At 33.6% G+C, this 16,102-nt stretch overlaps 1 protein-coding gene across 6 annotated transcripts in view; it reads right to left on the reverse strand.

Annotated features, from left to right (window-relative positions):
- ANKS1B (ankyrin repeat and sterile alpha motif domain containing 1B) overlaps positions 1 to 16,102 on the reverse strand; it is a 1,102,644-nt gene that overhangs the window by 903,629 nt on the left and 182,913 nt on the right. For all 6 annotated transcript variants that reach the window (XM_028121697.2, XM_028121696.1, XM_028121695.2 and 3 more), the window contains exons 6-8: positions 15,661 to 15,762; positions 12,494 to 12,607; positions 10,940 to 11,106 (exon numbers count right to left, since the gene is read on the reverse strand). In XM_028121697.2, coding sequence (XP_027977498.1) covers positions 10,940 to 11,106; positions 12,494 to 12,607; positions 15,661 to 15,762 — 383 coding nt within the window. The remainder of the gene's footprint in view (positions 1 to 10,939; positions 11,107 to 12,493; positions 12,608 to 15,660; positions 15,763 to 16,102) is intronic.

Below are 16,102 nucleotides of genomic sequence, written 5' to 3' on the forward strand. Positions count from 1 at the left end.
AAAATACTTAGGAATAAATTTAGCCAAAGAAGGGAAAAAGATCTGTACACTGAAAACTACAAGACTTTGATGAAAAAAATTAAAGATGACACAAACCAATAGAAAGATATTCTGTGTTCATGGACTGGAAGAATTGTTATTGTTAAACATTCCAACAAAGTCATTTATAGATTTAACGCAATCTCTATCAAAATTCCAATAGCATTTTTCATAGAAATAGAAGAAACAACCCTTAAAAGTTTATTTTGCCCTGATGACCAATCAAATTTGTACTCATAAGAACAGAAAAAGAAGGCAAAGGCAAATTAGGGTCAGATCACTGTAATCTGAGATCCACAGATCTGTGAGGGCAAGGAAATGGGTGTGAATAGTTGATTAAGAAATCATCATTTTAAAAATATTCTAGTGCAGTGTGCACAAACTATTGAATACAAGAATCATCTAGGGAGTTTATTAAAAATAATCCACTTCCAGGGACACCTGGATGGCTCAGTCGGCTAAGTGTCCGACTTTGATTTCAGCTCAGGTCATGATCTCAGGGTCATGAGATTGAGCCCTGTTGGGCTCCCCGTTCAGCACTTGAGTGCTGAGTCTACTTGAGATTTCCCTCTCCCTTTGCCCCTCCCCTTGCTCTCTTTCTAAATAAATAAATAAAATCTTCTAAAAATATTAATAATAATCCACTTCCAGGCATTCCGATTCAGTAGGTTGAGGTGAGAAAGACTATAGAAACATTGTTATTCAGGTGACAAATATAAAGATCAGGGTAATATTTATCTAAGTAGAATTTCGATTCAAATACAAGTCTGTTTGAGTTAAAAACTCTTGTTCTCTACACTATAATGTCGCTCCAAGCTACAAATAATCTGTTATTGAATAAATTAGTATAATTCTTTAATACAGGGTCTCAGTAAGTTAGCAACAATGATAATAGTAACTATGACAATAAACTGGCAGGAAACTGGCACCAAACTAAGTAAGAGTAGGATTAAAGGCTAAAAGGGAATATTCTACAAGCCTTCAAGATTTATTTCAGCAACACAGAAAGGATGATTACAGGAAAAGATATAACATGTCAGTGTTGTCTCATTTATTTTGGGGGCAAGCAATGTCCACTTTACTGATACAATTCTCACTGGGTTCATTATCTTTGTTCATTTTAGAGTTTTCATTTCCTGTCAAATTCATCTTCTTGACTACCTCATTCTTTCTCCAAATTAAGACTTTGTTTCTCATTGTTAGTTATTTGATAGCAGCTATCAAATAAATAGAACTGTTGTGAAACTGTAAGCAACCAAAACATTTGAGCTTTAAAAAGCATAGATGGTTGGGACACCTATGGATACCTGGGTGGCTCAGTCAGTTAAGCCTCCAACTCTTGGTTTCAGCTCAAGTCATGATCTCATGGGCTGTGGGATCAAGCCCCGCATTGGGCTCCTTGCTCAGTAGCGAGTCTGTGTGGAAGATTCTCACTCAAAAAAAAAAAAAAAAAACAAACTTAAAAAAAAAAAATAAAAAGCATAGATGGTTGAAATAAAAATTCTGGCAAAGGAAAGTGAAAATAACATGAGACACTTTTAAAAATCTAGGCCTGAGATTAAAGCAGGCCACACAGTATCTCTTCCTTCTACTTATATTGACTTTGATTACATAATGTAGAATCTTAATTCTTCAGCTGTTCAAGGTTGAATCAATTCCAATATTCAGTAGTCATGACTCAAATGGTCTCCTAATAAAATGTTACAAGTGTGAGCACTTTCAGTAATTTTTTTCTGGGTCGCTAGTCCACTATTTCATCAGAATTACTTTGCTCTTCAAGGTGAAAAACATTTCCCTGAGCACAGAGATAAGTGATTATCACCACTGACAGGTCTCTTTAAGCTCAGACTCTAGACTGATTTCTTGTGGCATTAGCAAGCAAAATGAGATTCTTCTACAATGGCAAGCTGTCCAAGGCCTTTACTCCAAAAGAGAATCAAGAATTCTCAAATGTGCACCTTGAAAGAGAATTACACATTAAGTGCATTATATGATGAATGAACGAGGTTAACTGTAACATGTGGCTGAAAGTTGTCAAAAGTTAACATCATCATTATCCAGAAAGTGAGGTTAGAAGAAAGTCAAGTTATTATTAAACTTTCAAGAAAACATTACAGTTATCTCCTGAGTATAGATTCTCAGGGAAATCATAATAGCTACGTTCAGAAGATTAAATTCAAGTTGGACATTAGAGAGAGATCAGAGAGAATGAAAGTATCAAAATAAAAACTGACATGTAGCTGCAAAGTAGACAAAATGATAACTTCACAAGCTTCATAAATTTCAAATATATAAAGTTTAAATGATAATTTCACAGGCTTCATAAATTTCAAATATATAAAGTTTACAATTCTCTAGAAAGGGAGTTTATTGCCTTGGGATACTTTAACAGAATGCTTGTAATACTGAGAGGTATTCTGGTGTCAAACACACTTAAGCACGTGCACATACCATACATTAGTTAGGCACATCATAATCAGCAAGAGTCATTAATAATTAGGAAAAAAAACAGGGTGTTTGCTTAAGCCCATTTTCTTTATGATTAACAGAAAAAAAATGCTTCAAAAATAGCCCATCTCAACTTACACAGAAAGAATAACAGGGATGAATTTTTAAAATGCTTATCACAGAATACTGAAGAATTTGAAAATTAAAATATAAATGAGATGTTCCTACATTCTTATAGCAGATTTCCATTATATATGTTATCAGGAACCAAACATGGTATTTATAATGTAAGATTTCCTTACTGTCAATGAAAGAGACATTACTATATAAGAAAGATATGACTTGGCATAAGATGTTAGTGTTTTTATGTCATAAGGAAGTTTATAAGATAGTTTGACCAGGTATTTCATGTCATTCTCAAAATAAATGGTGAGGCATTCATTATTTGAAACATCAACCAACAGAGGAAGTTCTTCTGAGATTAGAAAGACACCATCTTAGAGCTTTATCCATAGGTCTGCATCTACATTCAGTTATCAAACAGACTTTCTGATGTCCATGGCCTATCATATCAATTCAACAAATGTTTATTAAGCATGTGAGTGAAGAACTGTGCTAAATTCCTCACACATACAGAGATAAGTATTTCCCATCACCAAGAGGTTTATAAGCAAAGCCAAAACAGATTCATGTATAAGTAATACAAAGCAGACAATGAAATTTACTTTACACATTTATAAATAAAATGTAATGATATCCAATCCAAATAGTTGGCTTTTAACAGAAAGATCAAAAAAGGTCTTGTAATATATTTAATAACAGGTTTTGTGAAGGATGGTTTTCAATACATAGAAGATAGAGAAAAGAATTATCTATGAATGAAACACTGTGAACATGGACAGAGATAAGGAAAGACAGACATGTTTGAGAGTAACCCAAAACATCCTATTTATCTAAGACATTAATGGGAGAAAGCTGAAAACTATATATTGAAGCTGGAAGATGGAGACTGGAGTGCCAAAGTTAAAAGTCTATATTTAATTTTTATAGTGAGGACCAGGTCTAGCTTTGAGAAGCAGGGTGACATGATCAGAACTGCACTTAAGGCATACTGATTTAGCAGTAGTATTAAGAAAAAACTGGAGCAAACAACAAGGAGACACTAGAAACACATGAGCAGAATAAAAAAAACTCTTAAAATAACTCAATAAGAGGAAATGAGAGTCTGCACCTGCAAAATGGCAAGAGTGATGAAAAGGTGAGGATGGGTCAAGGTGGAAGATATTAATGGCAGACAGAATGACTGTCACTAATAACTATTAATGACATAACTATCATGACTATCTAGTAAGTTAGGGTCATGACCTTGGAAGACATCAGACTTAAATTTAGATCCCAGTTTTACCTTTTGGTAGCTGTATAACCCTGGACAAGTTATTTTACTCTTGATTTCCACACGGAGGATAATAAAACCTTACCTCATGGCATTATTGTGAGGAATAAAAAAGAATGATTTTAACATGCTTACCACAATGTCTAGTACATAGTTAAAACTTAGTACAATATAAATACTAGCTTCTAGTATTATAATTATATGCAGAGATCAGAGCTTGGCAAGTATTTGATTTTTTAGCAGCCACTTCTCACTGTTGGTTCATACTGTAGTTGTGGTCATTTATATACCCTAGAACTTTTTGAATGCACATCTTCCCCAATTAAATCTCTCCAATCTTATACTTAAATCACTGAATTTTTAGGACTCTAATGATAGGATTTTATTTTATTGTAATCCCCACTGAATTCTGTTTTTACTTTGAAGCAAGAATCTGTTTATTGAGGTAATTTTTCATGTAAGTTCAATTATTTGCCATGTTTGCTATTCCTCCTTAACATCTGCAGACCTGATTATGAGGGGTGACTGGGTTTTTTTTTCCATGGCAAATACTGACTAACACCAATCCAAGAATAAAACATTTAGCACCTCACTAGAGAAATCCCTTTTGGGTTCTTATTGAGTGGTTATTTGAAAATCTGGACAAAGTTGGACAAAATCTATGAAACATAAAAATCAAAATGGCATGTCTTCAGCAGCACAAAGAGAGTAGCTCTTTTCCTGTAACTGACAGAAGGCCATATTAAACTTTTTTTTAAAGATTTTATTTTATTTATTTTACAGAGAGATAGAGAGAAAGCACAAGCAAGCAGAGAGGCAGGCAGAGAGGGAGAAGCAGGCTCTCTGCTGAGCAGGGAGCCCGACGCGGGGCTCGATCCCAGGACTCCAGGATCATGACCTGAGCCAAAGGCAGCCGCTTAACCAACTGAGCCACCCAGGCGCCCCTAAACTTTTTTTTAACTGGAGAAAACTAAGGCTTGGAAACTTCCACAGCACTTCCAAAGGTCACCCTGCTAGTAAGTGGCAGAACAGGAAAAACCTGTCCTTGGACTCTGTAATTCATCTCCAAATAATTAAACATGTTTTTCAATAAAAAAATGGTTTATTTACAACATTGGTTTATATGTACTCCTCTATGCAGTGTCTGCCTTTTCATGCACTTAACATTCAATAAACTTTCCCTGAGAGACTACATGCAAGGTATTGTGCTAGGCAGGATGTGATTACAGAGATCAATCAAATATAGATCTAACCATTAAGAAGTCTGTAAGAAATAATATAAAAATGTGTACACCTACAAGACAAAGCAGAACAAAGTGATGCATCATGAAAGGGAAAAGCAACTGTGTTGGAAGTTCAGAAGAATGACCCCTCTATTCTAGAAGCCAAGGATATCTCAAAGATCTTCCTAGGTTCACTTCAGGTAAAAGTTCTTCCTGGGATGAGACGAGGGACAAAAATCTTACCATTCTGATTCTGAATTTTTCTTTGTAGGTACATATGGTACATAAATATGCTATTAGCTTCAAAATATCAACATAGGTCAACAGAATCTATGCATTCCCTAAATATCCTGGAAAATCTGTTAGGACAATCCAAGCCCAGACTTAGTACACAGCAACCGTGAGTCACCACTGCCAAAAAATTTGTTCAACTATATAAGATATGAATTATAAGTTAGAAATATTCTGAATACTATATTTCCAATAAGGTAATAGTTACCACTGCTTAAGATTCAGTTCCACTATAAAAAAAAAAAAAACACAACTCATTATGTGCTAAAGAATCAGTTATAATCCTGTAAGAAGAACTCTTTGTTTCAGAAAATTCACTTCCCAAAGTGCTGTGAATATGATAGGAATTGGATGAGATTGCCGCCCAAGTCTCTCACAATTCTGAAGTTGGTACATTCCTGATATTAAGCTCTAGAAATTATATTTTTGAAAGTAAACATTGTTTTATAAACACCATTTGTATTCTAGGCAACCTAATTTGATTCTACTGACCTTTAACACTTGATGAATTCTGGCATCAAATTAAGTATATTTTCCTATGGAGACCCCCCCAACACACTCCTCCAACAGTGTTCTCAAGCAGGTTATAGAAGCTTGGTATAAAAACTGAGATGTTGAATCTTAAAAATCTTGATATACTAAAGTAAAATACCTCATATTCAGAAGGTTTACATGTAATTAAAGATTTTGCATTGGAAAAGAAAGCAAAATAACAGAAAAGAAGTATACTGGTTGATTTAAAATTGCACAAAACCTGCCAACACAATCCCTTTCAAACAGTAAGTCTTATATATTATTTATATGCAGGTTTCCCTTAGGAAAAGAAACATATAATGCATTTCATACCTGAAGCCTCCTATTTATTTCTTAGAGACATAAGCTAATGAGGCAATAATGCTTTTTTTTACTTCAGATCTTTAAAAAAAAAAAAAAAAGCTTTCCTGAAACCTAGATTCTGAAGTCTGCTCTAATGATCTTGATTTTATACTCAAATTTCCCTATGGTATATGTATTCACATTGCAGAGTTCTGCACATTGTTTATACACATGGAGGAAGAAACTGAATATATGACCCGGGAAAATAAATTGAGAATAGAACATTTTTTCAGATTATTTTATATTCTTTCAAAATTCTAAATTTCATGGGTTGCTAAAGAATGTAAAGATATTTATATTTCTTCAAAATTTACATTCTAGATTATATAATGTCCTAATTCAACTTAGAAAATGGCTCCATATGCATATTATAAAAGCACTTAAAACAGACTAACTTTTGAATTAAAATTTATGCAAGGGAAAATGTAATTTTAACTGGAGCTAGCCTTCACATTAAATGTAAAAACTCCAATAGAATACATTCAATCATAATAAGAATTTAATTTTTAATTCACATATATTAGTAAAATTGTTCATACTACCTAAGGCTAATATTTTAATAAAACCAGAAACCTCTAATTCAAAAGTAAAAAAAACAACTGATTTTGTATTTTAAATTACTGAATTAGAGTGCCCTCTATTGGAAGAAAAAAGGCAATGGAAGCTAAACGGAACTAAGAATAGTTAAAATACTCCCAAAATTCAAGGCACATCATTAATACGGAAAATACATTAATAACATAAATCTACAAAACATATTTTCCTTACATTTTGATTTCTTCTAAATTACTTTTGGAATTATTTGTCATATTATGATGAACAAGTTGGGTATTTTAACCAAACCCAAATGCCCATCCTTCAGCCAATAATGTGAATAAGCAAAAATATTACTCCACATTTAATATTCCAATGTAATATAGAAATAATTTTAATTTAGGACTACACTGGGAATTTTCTTTGATGATAAACTCAAAATGTCTCTAACTCGAGATTTTTTTAGACACTCTTACACGGGAGTGGGAGAATTAGGCTGGATACTCAAAGACCTATGATGAGATTTATTCTAGCTCTAAAATTGTGTAATTTTGTGGTTTTATCAAGACTTCAGTTCTGACTCAGCATCTCAGGTCTACATTACCTCAGTAAGGCCCTGGCAGATTCTTAGTCCTCTAGACGAACCGTGTGGATATTAGCTTTCTAAAAGAATGAGGCTCAGGGCCACCCAAAACGATTCTGATTAGTTGGTCTAGTTGGTCAGGACATGGTACCTGCAGGTATCAGTATTTTTTGAAGCCTCTCCAAATATGTCTAACATATTACCATTGCTAAGAATCACGAAATCTCTTCCAGAACATCTGACTACAGTTACCATTTTTATCTTCCCAAAATGTCACCTTCAAGACAGAACTCCCCTCCTCGAGAGTTTATTCTCCTCACCATCAATATTAAACTTCTGACTAGGTTCCCAAATCTAATTATCTGCCCTTAACAAAAGAGCTGAGTGGTAATGGATATGGCACCAGCCCCAGACTGCCTGTGTTCAGATCCTGGCTCTGGCAAATACCACATAAACGTGCGAAAATCATAAAAGTTCTCTGTGCCTCCATTTTCTCATCTGTAAAACGGAAGGAATAATACCACCTATCTCAGGGTTATTGTGAAGATTAAATCAGTTAATATAAACAAAGTGCTCCGTAAGTGTTAAGTATTATCGTTACTTACCCAAATTTGTTTCCCACTACTCTCCAAGATCAACTCTCATGATAAACCATTATTCTCAAATTATATGCTATGTCTCACCTCTGTGCTTTTGCATATACTGTTTCTGCAAGCTGGAATCCTCTCCCATTCACTCATTCATTCATTTATTCATTCATCCATTTATTCTAAAACAAATACAAGGGACATCTCCTTCTCCCCTCACAGCCCAGTTTAGTCTCTCCCTACCTCCATGAAGCCTTCAATGAATACCAATAAGTCTTCACTAATCTCTCCCTTTTTAAAAATTCCTTTGGCTACCAGGTAATTTATTATGAGAAATGTAGCTGGGAATTAAAGACACTGGCTCTGAGTTTGAATCCTAGATCTGCCACTTGCCAGCTGAGTCATTTCCCAAGTCTATAAATCCACTCTTAGGATTACTATGAGGATTAAGTGGCTTAAATCATATAAAGCATTAGAATAGCAAGCAACTAATAAATGTCCGCTCTTATATATCTGTTGTTTTATATGTTAGTCTTGTCTGTACACCGTGACTAAAGCCTTCTTCTAATAAGAATTTTGAACTCTTTCAAGTCAGGAACCATGTTTCATTACTGCTATTATAAATCCTGTAATTTACAATGTGGTAACAAACATCTGTATTAGGTGATCTATAAGTACTTGATTAAATTTTTGCATCATTTGAGAGTACAATTCATAACAAAACTCTGAAGGAACATTTTTGATGAACAGAAATAGTCAACAAAAGCAAACGAACCCAAATAAAACACAGGCTACAGAGAAGGATCAAAGTAATTGGATTACTTTTTAAACATTCAATAACACGTTTCTATTAGATTAATCTTCTGAAAGGGCACTTCCAATGATGTCTTTTATCTCCTCAAAATCCTTTAGATTTTTCTCATTTTTTAAAAAATAAATACTAAAACTCTTATCCTGACATTCAAAATCATCCATGGCCTGACCTCAACCTATTCTTCTAATTTTATTTCCCCATCTTTCTGCTTTATAAACTCCATTATTCCAGAAAAATTGGACTACTTGCCCTTACTCATATGTACCCTCTGCTTTTCTGCCTCATGTAATCTTTATTATTTAATATGGCAATATTTTCAAGGAACACAATATAAAGTTTGTCACAGGAACAAAGACTGATTTTATGAAAGGATAAGCTTGAATTTTAAGAAATTCAGTTCAATTTATGAGCATTAAATTCTCTCTTGCACAATACAGTCTTTGACTTATAAAGAAACAAACATTTGGCCATCATTCCCCCAAATTATGTCACCCTCATAATATCAAAAACTTCTGCTATCACTACCTAAAATCTATAAGCTTGAGTAACCATAGTCTCCAAGTAAAGTGTGCAGGCCCCAGGGTGCACAAGATACCCACTGACTAAAAGGGAAAAAAAAAAGATAGAGCTTCTATTTACACTTATTCTTTATCCTTCTTATTTGAATGTCTCTTGTAGTATATACCTAATTTACATCATACATTCTTAGAATAGTAGATATATGTAATTTATAAACACATGCACTTAGGATATTTGCTTAAAATTTGTTTAACTATACTACACACAACAAAAAAAGTTTATAAACCACTGGTCTAGAAAATTAGGGCTTTCAGAAAATCTGTGGGCTTAGAAGTAGAGGGCCAGGACCCGTCAGTTTAGAGAAATCTTTAGGGACAGACCTAAAAATCTAAACACCATGTATTATTTATGTAGGATAAATATGTTTTCATTTGTAACTTGTAATTGGCTTGTAATTTGGAGACAACATAAAACTGTTTAAGATTTTTAAACAGGAAATTTTGTCCTGATGTTAGTCATTACAGTAAATATTTCATTAACATAAAAATTTCATTTGGTTAAAACTCATATGTATATAAAATTAATCATAATTATTCATAAAGACTTTTATTGGGGCCAATAATATGATGCTTTAAAAAAGATTGCAGCAGAAAAAAAAGAACAAAGACAGCCTAGGGAGTAAGACTAGCCATGGAGCTAGACGAGCAAGCACTATCCTGGGAAACAAGTTGCACATTAAGGAACTAAATGAAGTAAACATTCTCATAATAGTCACTATACTTGGCAATTACTTTTTAGTTTTCATAAATAATATGACATACTTAACACAATCCACTCTTATTAGCTTTTGAAGAAAGCATAATGTTTCTATAACAAATCAAGTTCTAAAAGTGAGTAAAGATTTTATGTTATAATACTGTATTTCCTTTAATACCAGTACACCCTATAAATTCTACCTCTACCTGACACAAAAGAGATATACAAATCCTAATTTTAAACTGATTGATTCTTTACAGGTTTTGGTTTTTTGTGTTTTTTTGTTTGTTTGTTTTTTGCTATTGTGTTAATATAAAAATCTAAATGAGCAACAATCTCTAACTCATGATTTAGATTCTGAGCTTGTAGGTTGCCTAAGGGATTTGCATAAGACTATAAAAATATGGAGGTCAAACTTTCTACAATGTCTCTCCCCTACCATAACATACAAAGTGACTGGGGAACATACACACACAGCCCAGCTCCATCTTTCTTTAAGATGGGGTAGACTCAGTCCATAGAGAAAAAGGGGAAACAAAGACAAAAGGAAGATTTTTTTCTTTCTTTCTTTCTTTGGAAACCAGTATCATCATGCCCAGTAAAACTAAAAGAACATAATCAAAGAAATTATGATTTCTTAGGCAAATCAACAGTAGCAAGATCATCACAAACTATAAGTGATTTATCAAAGCATTCCTTCCCCTACACATGCAGTGAGAGTAAAACACCAATGAACATCAGAAGAAGAGCAATAGGGAATCTGACATTTGACACTGGAAGAATCTGAAGATAGAATAATGCACAAATCCCATGCCTCTCAGATACACATTGAGTTGGCAAAGACAGACGCACTGTCTTCCTTCCCCCCTTACTTACTACACTCTGGCTTCCATTTTTCCCAAGTTCTTCCTCTGAAATCTTGCTCAAATTATCTAAGTAGTGGTCTGATATTGTGTGGCACAAATCTTCAAAAGAATAATCCTTTTCTTGACAGAGTTTTATTTCATCCAAGAGTTTTGATAATTCTCCAGTCACAGTTTCACCTGTAGGAGAGTAAAAGACAGTAATTTTTTTCAAAGTTTCAAGAAAGGCTATTGCTAAAACTTCCTATTAACTAATAAAAATATGACTAGTATGGTAACAGAAGTCACTATGACAAACAAGATTTAGTAAGTCAGAAAATATTCTGTTGAAAGCAAGGTACTAAACTATAATAAGTGCAAGAATATTAAAAGACAAGGAGAAATCCCAATTTTGCCTATTATTACTCTTATTCAAAATAGAAATAAGTATTGAAGGTTTATATATGTGTAGTACATAAAAGCATCTGGAATTACAACTCCTAAGGCTTCATCCATTGTAACATTTAATCTTCAACAATCTCTCACCAGCATTATAGTTCACAGACAGAATTCATTCAACAACTCAACAAATTTTAAATGGTACTGGAAGCCTACTTCCTAAGTTCAATAAAAAGAAATACTAGAATGTATTTTGATAAATAATTACATAAGTAATAAATCAGAGTTGTGCTATGTGACATAAAGGAAGAACACTGAAGGAACAGATAAATAATATGCATCATCTGTCAAAATATGAGTATTTTGTAGGCTGCATGCAAATGTGCATTTTTCTAATCATTTTCAAAAAGGTACCTTATACCTGTAATTTCTTCTGGGGAAAAAATAAAACTCCAACAATTATAATCCAGATATCAATATTTTTATTCTGCATTAAAAATATGTTTTAGAAAGGGGCACCTGGATGTCTCAGTCGTCTGACTCTTGATTTCAGCTCAGGTCATGTTCTCAGGGTCCTGGGATGGAGTCCTGTGATGAGCATTAAGCCTCCATGTTGGGCTCTGCACTCTGTGGGGAGTCTGCTTGAGATTCTCTCTCCCTCTGCCCCTCCCCCCACTCACACATGCTCTCACACTCTCAAATAAGTAAATTAATTAATTTTAGGGAAAAAAATCTACTGTGAAGTATCCACTCCATGTAAACTTCATGACAGCAGGGATTGCTAATTTTGCTCACTACAATGGTAGGGCCAAGAGAAGGGTCTGACAAATAGAAGAGCTCAATAAATGCTGACTGAATGGGCACCTAGGTGGCTCAGTCAGTTAAGTGTTCGAATCTTCATTTCAGCTCAGGTCATGGCTTTAGGGTTGTGAGACTGAGCCCCGTGATGACTGTCAAACTCCTGTGTTGGCTCTTCGCTGGGTGTGGAGTGCTTAAGATTCTCTCTTCCTACCCCCACCGTCTCCCTCTCTTAAAAGAAAAATGCTGGCTAAATAAACGGATAAAATATACAGTATAAGATACAACTTATTAGACCTGAAATTTTTACAAGTGTTAGCCTTTTTGTACATATAGGACAAACTTGTACATAAATGTCTAGTACTATTTCAAGGGCTTTATAATTACTCACTCTTAGTCTTTTGGGAAGGAGACTCAACAGGAGATGAAATATGTATTTCTTGTGTTGTATCTTCTTGTACATGCTCTTCAGGGACTGCTGATCTTCCCACACCTTCCAAATATTCTGTGTATACAAGTTTTTGAAATTACACAGTCAAATTCATTTACTTTAAAATCAATAACTAAACTTTATGTTTTATTTCTGGTGATCAGTTTTTCATTTATTTCCTCATACCCTAAATATATCCTAAGTTTTTAAAAGAACTTCAAAAAACCAAACTGAAATAACTTCATGATGAACTATTAATTTAAATCTTTTTAATTAAAACATAAAAGATACTTAAGAAGAGACTCATAAATCCTTTTTGTGAAAACTAAACTGGTCACATTCTTTCCTTAAAAATAAATTCACCTGTTAAAGACATAATAACATCCTTAACTTCCTTAAATATATTCTACCTGAGGATTTAAAACCCTCTGAAAGATGTTTTGAATAGACTTGATACCTAAGCAGGGATATCAAATTCAACAACCAGTCAGGTAACGTAAATGAGTGAAATTTATGTTATAATGGTGTTTACTCTTCTAATATAAGCATAATTGCATGTTAAACTTTATCTCCACAGAGAAATAATGTTCATTCTCATTCTTGAAGTAATGTTCCGCACAGCCTATCTCTCATTTCTCCAATTTTGATGAAGACATAATAACAGTAATAAGCAGCTAAAACTTAAATATGGCTTACTATGCACCCAGCAGTGTTCTAAGTATTTAAAATAAGTTAACTCACTTGATCCTCATAAAACTATGACACAGTCACTATTACAATCTCAGTTTCAAAGATGACAACTCAAAGAGAAGGATTTTAAGTTGACCATATTCATACAGCTAATAAGTGGCACAGCCAGATAGACATGGTACAAGAAAACATCTCACTTTCCTCTTAAGCATAACGAAAATGGCATCTGAATGCAGGGATAAATGTCAATGAATATTCAGCCTCAATATCATGGAGAAAACAGAAAGCATGTGGAGCATGATTAACCGGAGAGTTGGTGCCCCATCTAAAGTTCAACAGTAAAGTAAAATAAAAGCCTGCATTTTTTGAGAAACCAAAACTCTGAAATTTTAGCTGAAATCCTAAGATTTTTAAATGTTGAAAGCTAATTCAATGTTTATGGAAACACAGTAGAGGCCTAAAATATGTAATCTAAACAAAATAAATCTGCTGTCTGCCAAAAGCATTCAGCTTACAGTGGCTAGTTTGTAGTCTCCATCTAAAGGATTATATCAATTGATCTCTCCCCCATAGGGATCTTTTACTTACATGTCTTTATTCAGAAGGAATCTTTTTCTTAAAATCTAGCTAAGAAAGTCTATGCTCTCATGCCAACCGTGTCTTCATACCACCCAGTTTCTACCTAAGGGCAATTCTACTAGGCAAAGAAAGCAACCTATGGAAGTCTATTAAAATTTTTGACCCAATACAGTCATTATGTAAAGTGAATTCTTCCTCCAGGACACAAATAGTAATTTTATCTACTCTAAATTGGTTTTAGTGAAATAACCTTTTCATAAAACTTAAAATGTACCACTGACTTATGACCCAGGAATGCAAAGAATACAGATAACACATTCACATTCTAAAATCTGCCAACAATTTTAAAAATTCAAAGATGTCCCATATACCCTATCACAAGGTGACATACCTAATGAACCTTAACCATTTAAGAGAACAGATAGTTAACTCCTATATAATAACAATTTCATCTCAGTCAAATCAATACAGTAAATGTCTGCAATTATGTCATGCCCTCTTTTTAGTGATGACATTTATTTTGCTTTTCTCAAGAGACATATTATTCACAAGCCTCTGTTTTTTTAAAGTTCAGTTAGAGATAAAATTTCAATATAAAATATAAAGTACCTATAGGGAGAAGACAAAAATGTTGTATACCACTCTTTTCCTTTTTAGCTTTCATTCAACTTGATTTTAATTTGAATGTGAAGAGCCACTCTTGATTTATCGCTATACGCACTTGACTGCAATTAACTTATTTATTAACAAGAAAACTGTAGGGGACTGAACTTCCTGTCCCCTGAGAAGTTTTGAAAATAAAGAGAGAAGAGAGCAGGAATGACCTACTGTAGCTCATCTATTCTTTTTACTCCTCTTTGGCTTTTGTTGACTCCTCCTGTATCTGTGCATCACCTGACCGACTTGGTTTTAATTCATTTATCTCCTGCAGGACAAAGCTGTTCTTCAGCTTCCCAACTAATAACCAAGAAAACCATCCCACCTCCCTTCCCTATTACACTTGCCACCCATCTGCAATAATCAGGCGATAATCACTGCTGACCAGTGTAGAAGCTACCTGGAAAGGAGAGAACGAATGTCTGGATTTTTAAGGGAACACACTACATGTCAGGCCTAATCATGAAGCAAAAAGGGAAAGTATTTAAATCTAAATTGTCATTAAAATTTTTAGATCAAACAGGGAAATATATAATCCTGCAAATGAAAAATTAGTACCTAAATGGTTCCCAAACCTTCAGTAGACCTAAATGCCTGCACTAATTACACAGGTACTTAAGTGACCTTTACCAAAAAACAAAGGCTTGCAAGACTGAATTATCTTGTACTACTGGATTGAGGAAGAAATAATCTGTATTCTTCTAGCTAGGTACAATTTTTTCTTTTGTTAAACCAGCATTTATGACCAGGTCTACCACCTAAAATAGGATATATGAGTTTGAGCAAGTCAGCCTCTCAGAGCTTCAGTTTCCCTCATGTGCAAAAAGGAGAATAATGATATCAGATTTACCTACCTCATGAAGTTATAGAAATCAGACAAAATAATACAAAATCCCTGAAAACCCTTTAAGAATTATTCAAATGTAAGATCATCATCACTTTATAGCCTTATTACCTTCCTATTCATAACTACATATTTATTTATAGATTTAAAAGATTTTTTAATATCAAGTAAAAATAGTCATTAGTTGAAAATAGAAATGAAATATTAAAAATTATTATTCAGTTTAAGTGTACCAGAAAAAATATGTAAATAAGTTCACCCAAAGTAAACATTAACTCAAAGCTCAAGAGAAAACAATGGTAGATTTAATTTAATCTTAACTTTAAGACAAACTCATCCATCATTCAATATTGTTTACCTTGTAAGAGTGTTGCAATCTGGAGAGATTTCTGAGATGGATGTTCTTTCAGAATGTCTAAGACAGTTCTACCTAAGCTATCCTTTATGTTGGCATCAATTCCTGAAAGAAAAAGAAAAACCCATTAAATGTACACTACTGAAGTGTCAGATACTGTCAATATACAACACTCTAATATCAAACATATACAGACCAAGCACTGAAAATGATTTTTTAAAAAATTAAGTCCACACACACACACACACACACACACACACACACACACACACAGAGGATTTTAGTAAGAAAGAAGGTGGGGGTCTACTGCTACTAAATATTAGGAACATTCTTGATAATGAATTAATTTTTCAAGGGCACTGACCCAATCATTAAGACTGTTTTTTATAAATATGGCTAGTTTGGGTTATAGCTAGTTAAATGATACACTACCAAGCTGAAAAAT

The sequence above is a fragment of the Eumetopias jubatus genome, unplaced genomic scaffold (assembly GCF_037043125.1).
Source record: "Eumetopias jubatus isolate StellerSeaLion01/CBP00866 unplaced genomic scaffold, mEumJub1_p1.0 scaffold_8, whole genome shotgun sequence".
Taxonomy (NCBI): Eukaryota; Metazoa; Chordata; class Mammalia; order Carnivora; family Otariidae; genus Eumetopias; species Eumetopias jubatus.